The 9,879-nt window shown below is 39.3% G+C and overlaps 1 protein-coding gene across 1 annotated transcript in view; it reads right to left on the reverse strand.

Moving 5' to 3' along the window:
- Nucleotides 1-6,423: 6,423 nt before the first annotated feature.
- Nucleotides 6,424-9,879, reverse strand: part of melk (maternal embryonic leucine zipper kinase) — a 12,443-nt gene continuing 8,987 nt past the window's right edge. Inside the window, exons 14-15 of the mRNA XM_037674964.1 lie at nt 6,695-6,798; nt 6,424-6,601 (exon numbers count right to left, since the gene is read on the reverse strand). Coding sequence (XP_037530892.1) covers nt 6,424-6,601; nt 6,695-6,798 — 282 coding nt within the window. The remainder of the gene's footprint in view (nt 6,602-6,694; nt 6,799-9,879) is intronic.

Raw genomic sequence — 9,879 nt, forward strand, 5'->3', positions numbered from 1 at the left:
ACACACACACACACACACACACACACACACACACACACACACACACAAAGTCCATCCATCACTTGTCATGGGCACATCCTTCACCGTAACCATTCTGATTTAGCAAAATGGTTGTTTTTGTGCATTTTTAACTCGAGCTCTGTCCCATTTGCACTCTCAGTTTACTGGCTGGACGAGCTCGGCCTCCACAGCCTCCACCCCGTGTGCTTTCTCTCCCCGTTAACTTCCTTTATTAGTGTTTTTCAGGAAGGTGGTTCGAGTTCTGCACTGCTGGACTTGGCTTCATAAGAACGCCGACACTGTGAAAGCAGATTTCCCGTTACTCTTCTCATCTCCACTTGACGGACATGTCTAATGACAACAAGTGCAGAAATGGGGGGGAGGGGGGCAAACGGCACAACAATCCGCAGTTAATTGGGAGGACACGTTTAAAGATGACTCGAGAGAAAATGAGCGGGATGGATAAGTGGACAACTGCTGGCTGTTTGTTAAAGAAGCGACCTGCGAATATATTTTCAACCTCATTTAGACCTCAGGAGCTCACACTTGTGTCTTTATTCTTGTTCTCGCATTTACAAAAAAATGTGTCTCCAAGCCAATTTAGCTACTAAACAGGTTACAGAGATGTTGCAGTTTCACATTCATTAAATAAAAGGTGAACAGCTGAAATCAGCCTAGCTGTGAAACTCTACGACGGCCCAGTCTTGGTTTGGTTTCTGTTAGAAGAGCTTCAAGCCTCCTCTGCTGGGATGATTCTTTTTGTCTCGTGGCGTCCCCGTCAGACGTCTTGCGCAGCCCGAGGGCCAAAGCGGCCACGACTCCAAGCACCAGGGCCACGTGAAGCAGGTACAGGGCGACGTGGAGGCATGTGAGCAGCAGGGAGATGCAGATAGTGGCAACGCACCAAGGGACTGCCAAGATCAGCAGCAGGGACTGATGGAGAGCGCCGAGGACGAGAGACGGGACGGACAGGACGAGTCTGAGCAGCGTGGAGGCCATCCAGGAGTACAGAGACAGAGGAGATAAGAGGAGCGACACCACCGTCTTGCTCATGGATACGGCCTGCCAGATAAAAAGTACAAGCAGCAGGTGTGATAATGTCTCTCTAAGCTGAACTTATTTTTACTTTGTACACACCCAGCAGACACGGAGCACTTTATCAGACTCCCCCACCCCCACATCGGCTTATTTTAACTCCCTTTCTGGTCTCTGCCTGAAAAATACTCCATTTTATTTCTGCATGATGGCAGCAGCTCTCCACGTTACAAAACAACTAAAAACCTAAATGACAGGCAGAGCATTCATTGATGAAATGTTACCTGCTGCCGCCAGAGTTTTAAATGGTCATTTTATGATAAATGAGTTGGAGCTATTTTAGTCAAACCTCGACAAAAATGATTTGCACAGTCTCATGTTAGTCTCAGAGTGTGTGTTTGGATGACTGGCAGCTTCCATCACCTTGAATTTTAGCTTAGGATCTGTAAACTAGACTCAATTATAGCCATTTTTTAAATCTTAGTTAGTCGTGGAGGCATCTTGGATCAGTTTGACTCCAACAGGTGGTCCCAGATGTCAACTCAATGATTACTTTCTAAGATTTTCAATTAAAATGATTTAGTGGATCATAAAATATTATATTATAAACAACAAAACAGGTTAAATCATGTCATTTGGACCAGTTTCTATAAGTGAGAATTGTTTCATCCCCCATCCAGAGGACTTCCTCAGTCTACGGCCTGCCAATCAGATCTGTCCCATAAGTAGCCTTCACTGCTGTGTTTCAAGTCAACCTCCTGTTGAAATCTCTAAAGTAGACTTAACATGTGCAAAACAAACCCATCCAAAACAATCATGTACAACAATCAAATGTTTTAGGCCAGATGACCAACTTGCTACTCTATATAGTTTTCTACATAGAGTAGCAATTTATAGTCAAAGTCACTTTGTAAAACATATTATGTCTTGTTTTGAGTGAAACACAGGCAACGGCATCAATTACCATCATTAACATCTCCTCCTACATGTCTCTGCGTGAGTGCAGCTACAGCGTGCGCTCTCAGGACATTATTACCTGCAGTGTTCCCTCAGTGAGGACTGAACTTGGCAAAAGGGCCTTCTCCTACTCCGCTCCTGTTTCCTGGAATATCTTACAAAAAAATATGAAGCTCTCGACCTTGATCTCTCTAAGTGGCTTTAAGAATCTGTTGGACTCCTGGCAGGGACCAATGCAGACATGTTCCTGTTGTTAGTTTTCTACATTCACCTTAGAATCTAGCTGTTTTTTGTTACTTTTCTTTTCTTTAGCCTTCCTATTTGTTTAAAAAAAAAAATCTGTATGACTTTTTATAATTGTACATTGTTGTCATCATTCTTTGTTAAAATCAGGTCTCTCTTGTAAAGGAGTCCTCAAGGCTCAATGGGATTTACCCGTTTAAATAAATAAAGGTTGAATGAATCCATTTGTTGCTTTTAAATCTTGTTTTTTGAGGTAAAAATGATTTTAATTCAATTTATTCACACAAAACATGCTCCCAACATATATAGATTGACATTTTTACTATTTTGACCATTTAAGAGTTTGATAGTACCAGGACATAAATAAAACTACAACAAGACAGTTTGTGAAAGTAGACCAAACTAGTATAACAAGGACATTAAATTGATAAAACTTATCCAAATGTTTTGTCTCCAGTATACAGAACATTTAAAGACCTCACAGCCAGCGTTTTGCATTAACCTACCTCACAAACATGTCCACTCTCACCTGACCTCTGCAGCCCTGCAAAATTAATAAGAGTCAGATATACCGACAGAAACAACAGACGCACACATCTGCTGCCCAAAGGAACTAATTTCTATCATTTGAGGTTGTTTCATGAGAATCAACTCACACAGGAAAAGGAGAACGAGACAAACGGCCAGGAAGCTCCTCATTTCTCCTGCAGATCTGTAAAATGGCAACAACACAAAACTAATCCGTCCAAACGTTACCACATGATCCAAGGACAGCTTCACATTTCATCTACTTGATTGCTGCAGTTTATTAAAATTATAGATTCCTTCTCACCCAACAGAGCCCAAACTGGTGGTACAATGATCAGCTCAATCTTAATCCAGCACTGCTCTGTTTGCCCTGATTTAATCAAGCAATCCTTTCTTCCACACACAGGCTCTCTGTTGTAGTTTTCAGGCAGGGTGGGATTAATGAGTCCACAATGAGTTCTGGGAATATAAGCGCCACCTGTTTCAGGGGAGGGATGATGGCAGAGGCCTTCAACGACAGCTCACAGTAAGATTTAGTTTTCTTCGTAAGGAAGTAATCTGAAAATTGTGCTATGAGGAAGAGATGAATCTGGATGTATCTTTTCCTTTCATACAGAAAACACAACCTCCACACCTCCAACCATCCCCATTAGGTCCAGCTCCCTCATCAACTGAACCCAGTTACCCTTTTCTTCCCAGCTGAGACACCGGCCTCAAGTAAAAACTGATCAGCTGCAATACATCATTTTATTTTGAAATACTAGAAAAAAGGGCGTCCCTGTGACGAAGTTGGTAGAGCTGCGGCTTCTCACACAGTAACTGCTGGATATGGGCACCAGTGACCCTGAAAGGAAGAAGCGCGTAAAGATAAAGGATCGATATCAGATAATAAGAAATATTTCTAAGGAGATAAAACAAATAAAAAAATAGTATTTCCTGTGAAAATGCTGTGTGAATGCTTGCTGCTGATTTTAGCTGTAAGCTGCTGAAGAAGCTGGAACTAGGCCGAAAAAGTTTCACAGCTAAACCGTCACTGGAGGTTGAACTTGAACAGCTGATGTTTGCTGAAAGCAGGAAAGTAAAACGGAAAGCGGAAGAAAACCGACAAAAATGTGTAAAAATAAAAACAGCCGAAAAGAGCAGAAATGTAGCAGAATGAGCTGAAACAGGCAGACGGTGGATAAACAAACCTGAAGTTAGTGAAATAAAAATGAAATGAACATAAGAATAGATAAAGTTAGCAAAAAAATAAAAATAAAGTCGCTGGAAAAGTTAAATAAACTAAAAAAAAGCTGAAAGGAGCTTTAGTTTAAATTATTAGAAACAATCAAAAAAGGTGGAAATTATAGCGAAAATTAAAGCTTGTAATTAACAGAAAAATACTTAAAAATAAGCAGAAAAAGCAGAAGTTACATTCAGCAGAAATAATCTGAAAAGAGAATAAAAAGCTGAATTTGGCAGAAATATGACAAAAGGAGCCGAAGGAAGCTGAAAATAGCACAACAAAGCCGGAGTAGAACGAAAGCTGAAATGAGCAGTAAGATTTAAACAGCACATAGAAGATGTGAAGAGAGCTCCATTTTCAATTAGAAAACATGGCCGACAAAGATAAATATTGCAAAAAGTAAAAATAGCACAAAGACCAAACGTCACAGCAGGAATGTCCTGAAGGAGGAGCCGAACGTTTGGAGATAGGATTTGTTTACAAAATAACAAATACAGCTGGTATGGGACTCCATAATTGACTTTGTTCAAAGTGCTCATTTCAGCTTCTGCTATTTTTAGGCTTTTGCTGCCAGTTCCTTCCTTTTTGGACAATTTCAAATAATTCCAGCTTTTTACTTCTTTCAGCCTTTTTCTGCTAATTTCAGCTTTTGCAGCTGTTTTGTGCCGATTTCAGTGTTTTTTTCTCCTCATTTCAGTTTGATTTCACATTTTTTGTAAGTTCTTCAGCTTTTCTCACTGCTTATTTCAGCTTAATTTGCTTCATTCAGTCTTTTCTCCACATTTATTCTGCTTTTATTTTCCTGCTTTCATCAAATGTTCAAATACAGCCTGGCTTCAGCTACTTTCAAGAAAAATCACTCGATAAGCGTTCACGCTGCATTTTCACTGGAAACAGTTTCTCTAGCCTGAAAGTTAAAGTGAGTACCAGTAAACGGTTGTAAGTTCAATCATCCAGGTAGAACCACTGAACCATTTTGGCCTTGGTTGTCCTCAGGCAGTTTCTGTGAGTAGCAAGTTGGTCATCTGGCCTGAAACATTGTTGTTCATGATGATTGTGTATTTTAGAATGGTTTTAACCGAATGTTTTTAATTGATTTAGCAAAGTTTGGTTTTAAAGTTTTTTTAATCACATTTTTATTTTGTTTTATAAGCCAGATGTCAAAAACAAATCTCCATTTCATTGAATGTTATGGACAATAAAGTTGAATTGATTGATTGATTGTTTTGTATGGGTGTGTTTGCACGTGTTAAAAAAGTCTACATCTGAGATTCCAACAGGAGGCTGACTTGAAACACAGCAGTGAAGTCCAAAAAGTTCAATCTGGTCCTCTGGACATTCAAAAAAACAAAAAACTAAAAGCAAAAACATGTAGAAACATTTTGTCGTTTCTACATGTTTTTGCTTTGTTTTGTTTTTTTGAATGTCCAGAGGACCAGATTGAACTTTTTGGATTTTTCTACCTGAATTATTGAGCATGCATCAGAACAGCAGTGAAGGCTACCTATGGGACGTATCTGGTTGGCAGGCCACAGACTGAGGAAGTCCTCTGGATGGGGGGATGAAACATTTCTCACTTAAAGCAACTGGTCCAGATGACACGATTTAACCAGTACCGTTAAATGTTTTCATTTAATAACCTCACTTATTGTCATTTTTATAATGCTTTTAATCAAGCTCAAGATTTCCAAAAGTTAATCAGTTGTAGATCATCATCATCATCCAGTGAATCTTTCCTGGATGATTTTATTAAAAATAAAAAAACAGCCATCACCTCCATCACCACAGTGCAGCCTGAACAAATGGACGGATGAACAGCTGCTTGGACCACAACAACGTTTGGTGTCAAAAACTAAACCCACTGCAATCTTTTCTCAGTAAAAACAGACATTTATTTTGTTCCTTTTACTTTGTCAATGAAACATCGGCAAACAGAGCGACAACAAGACAGGAAAAACAAATAAAAACAACACAAACAAGAGTAAACATCCTGAGACGACCGCAGACGTTAAAAACAAACAAAAACATTGAATTAGTGATGATCTACGTCTTTAACTTGTCCGGTCAAGTGTTACGCCTTCAGGGCTGAATAACATCATGACAGAAATATGTTAAGCAGATCAAAAGGAGGTTTTACATTTCATATTAAACATTTATCTACAGATAACTCACAACAATCACTTTTAGCTTAATAAAATGGGAAAAGGGACGTGAACTTGTTCTACAAGAAGCAAAAACAGCCCAGAATCCTGAAATAAACTTAAACGAAACATGTTTTTATACACTGCTGGCTGACCTAGAGACAATAATCCAGAGAAATAATAATGTGCACATCTTCCTCTGAACTTCTATTTCCTCACCGGGGAGTTTTTCTTAATTTATAAGGACACAGAAGAGCATCATTGTGGTCCTTTTACTGCGGAGAACCTCATCACTCAGATGCTGGAGGTTGAGAGGATGTCCTCCACCAGATGTTTGTAAACCCAAGCATCTCCCTTCAGCCTCTGGCGTCGAACTCCAACCACCTCTGGCCTCTGCAGCAGGCACACCTCCAGCTCAAAGGCCATGGTCACCTTCCCCAAGTCGCCCCATGTCTGACACTTCAGGGTGTACCTGAACAGGCGAGGCCAACATTAACGAACACGGTAGAGTTTGACCAAAAGAACTGGTCTTCTTGTCAGAGAGCAGAAGAGTGTGAGATCTCACCCTTTCTGTGTGAAGTCGACGTTTTTCTCCGGCAGGACGGAGAGGATCTGGTTTAGGACCTGATCTGGATCGGTCTGACAGGTCAGGGTCACGTTATACTGAGCCTGTAGGAAGGAACAAAAAGAAAACCTGGAAAGATTATCCGGATGCCGAGTCATCGTTTACACCGTTTGATTTTTTTCACGTTTTTATTTTTATCCTGATCTAACGACTTTGTGTTTGAGCTATATTAGCCATTCATGCATCAAAACATTCAGCTGCTATGAATTTTGGATTAAGTAACTTTTACCCTTTCCAAAATGTTACAAATATTTTCCCATAAATATACATAGCATTCATTTAATAAAACATTGTTCTCTTTGCAATCTGGGGTGTTGTTTGTCTTCTTTTGCTACTTTTAATTGACTTTTCTGCTACTTTCAGCTTTCAACTAAAGGTCTGTTGAATTTAGCTTTTAGCTACTTTTATCTAGGGGTGTAACAATACATCGATTTAAATCGATATATCAATTAAATGATTAATGATTCAATTATATCGTGGCAAAACTAAAACATTGATTCCTATCATCTTTAAAGTACGCATTTATTTTGAATTCCCAAGGCACGTCTGTGTCACCATTTCCGTGCGCGGCTGCGCTCTGCGGCCGCCACAGCAACATGGCAGACGAGGCAGAAAGCACATAATGAAATTCACTCTCCTGCTGGATTTAAATCAACACCGAGGAAATATTTCAAATTCTGACAGAAGGACGGCTCAACAGACAAAACTCATGTCGTATGCAACAGGTGCCAGTGTGAGTTCAAATACGCGGGAAACAACAAATTTGGCCGTTCACCTGAAGAAGAAACGTACATCGATAGCCATAAGCTCAATATTTATTTTTGTTTCTTTATAACTGAAAGGTAATCAGGACACTTTTAAGTTAACTGGTTTAAAAAATGCACTTAAACATGAGAAATGTGAGACTATAGCATAGTCTCACTATAACAGGTCATTTATTTTTATTTTTTATTAATTAAGAAAAAATGTTGTTTTTTTAATTTAAATGTCTGGTGCCTGTAATAAAATTATATAAAATAAAATAAAATGGTTAAATCATATTTGAATTGTTGTTGTAAATGTATTTATATATACAAACCGGATTCCAAAAAAGTTGGGACACTAAACAAATTGTGAATAAAAACTGAATGCAATGATGTGGAAATGGCAAATGTCAATATTTTATTCGTAATATAACATAGACAGATCAAAAGTTTAATCTGAGTAAATGTAACATTTTTAAAGAAAAATATGTTGATTCAAAATTTCAGTGTCAACAAATCCCAAAAAAGTTGGGACAAGTAGCAATAAGTGGCTGGAAAAAGGAAATTGAGCATTTAACGAACAGCTGGAAGACCAATTATCACTAATTAGGTCAAATGACAACATGATTGGGTATAAAAAGAGCTTCTCAGAGTGTCAATGTCTCTCAGAAGCCAAGATGGTAAGAGGATCACCATTTCCACCATTGTTGCGCAGAAAGATAGTGCAGCAATACCAGAATGGTGTTACCCAGCGTAAAATAGCAAAGACTTTTAAGTTATCATCATCAACCATGCATAACATCATCAAAAGATTCAGAGAATCTGGAACAATCGCTGTGCGTAAGGGTCAAGGCCGTAAAACTCTACTGGATGCTCGTGATCTCCAGGCCCTTAAACCTCACTGCACCTCAAACAGGAATGCCACTGTCAAGGAAATAACAGAATGGGCTCAGGAATACTTCCAGAAAGCATTGTCAGTGAACACAATCCACCGTGCCATCCGCCGTTGTCAGCTGAAACTCTACAGTGCAAAGAGGAATCCATTTCTAAGCAAGCTCCACAAGCTCAGACGTTTGCACTGGGCCAGGGGTCATTTAAAATGGAGTGTGGCAAAATGGAAGACTGTTCTGTTGTCAGATGAGTCACGATTTGAAGTTCTTTATGGAACACTGGGACGCCATGTCATCCAGACCAGAGAGGACAAGGATAGCCCAAGTTGTTATCAACGCTTCGTTCAGAAGCCTGCATCACTGATGGTATGGGGTTGCATGAGCGCTTGTGGCATGGGCAGCTTGCATGTCTGGAAAGGCACCATTAATGCAGAGAACTATGTTCAGGTTCTAGAACAACATATGCTCCCATCTAGACGTCATCTCTTTCAGGGAAGACTCTGCATTTTTCAACACGATAATGCCAGACCACATTGTGCAGCAATCACAACATCATGGCTACGTAGGAGAAGGATCCGGGTACTGAAATGACCAGCCTGCAGTCCAGATCTTTCACCTATAGAGAACATTTGGCGCATCATAAAGAGGACGGTGCGACAAAGAAGGCCCAAGATGATTGAACAGTTAGAGGCCTGTATTAGACATGAATGGGAGAGCATTCCTATTTCTAAACTTGAGAAACTGGTCTCCTCTGTCCCCAGACGTCTGTTGAGTGTTGTAAGAAGAAGGGGGGATGCCACACAGTGGTAAAAATGGACTTGTCCCAACTTTTTTGGGATTTGTTGATGCCATGAGATTTGGAAACAACAGATTTTTCCCTTAAAATGACACATTCTCTCAGTTTAAACTTTTGATCTGTGATTTGTGTTCTATTCTGAATAAAATATTAGATGTTGGCACCGCCACATCATTGCATTCAGTTTTTATTCACAATTTGTTTAGTGTCCCAACTTTTTTGGAATCCGGTTTGTTAATGAGATGGGCATTTGATATTGCAATATATCGATCGCAGACTTGTGAATCGAACAGAATCAAAATCGCATCGTGACAGACTTTGTGATATCGAGAAAAACTGTATCGTCATACAAACAAATAAATATAATATCGTATTGTGGTAAAGCTGGTGATTTACACCCCTAGACTTTAGCAACTTTTAGCTTTTAGACAGTCTTTTGCTACCTTTGACGTTTTTATATTTTAGCTGGTGATTTAATTCTTTAAGCTGGTGATTTGATATTTTAGCTAGTGTTGTACTTCTTTTAGCTGGTGATTTGATTCTTTAAGCTTGTGCTTTACTTATTTTAGTTGGTGATTTGATATTTTAGCTAGTGTTTTGCTTCTTTTAGCTGGTGATTTTATATTTTAGCTAGTGTTTTGCTTCTTTAAGCTGGTGATTTGATATTTTAGCTAGTGTTGTGCTTCTTTTAGCTGG

Source organism: Nematolebias whitei, chromosome 3 (assembly GCF_014905685.2).
Source record: "Nematolebias whitei isolate Nwh7 chromosome 3, NemWhi1, whole genome shotgun sequence".
Classification (NCBI taxonomy): domain Eukaryota; kingdom Metazoa; phylum Chordata; class Actinopteri; order Cyprinodontiformes; family Rivulidae; genus Nematolebias; species Nematolebias whitei.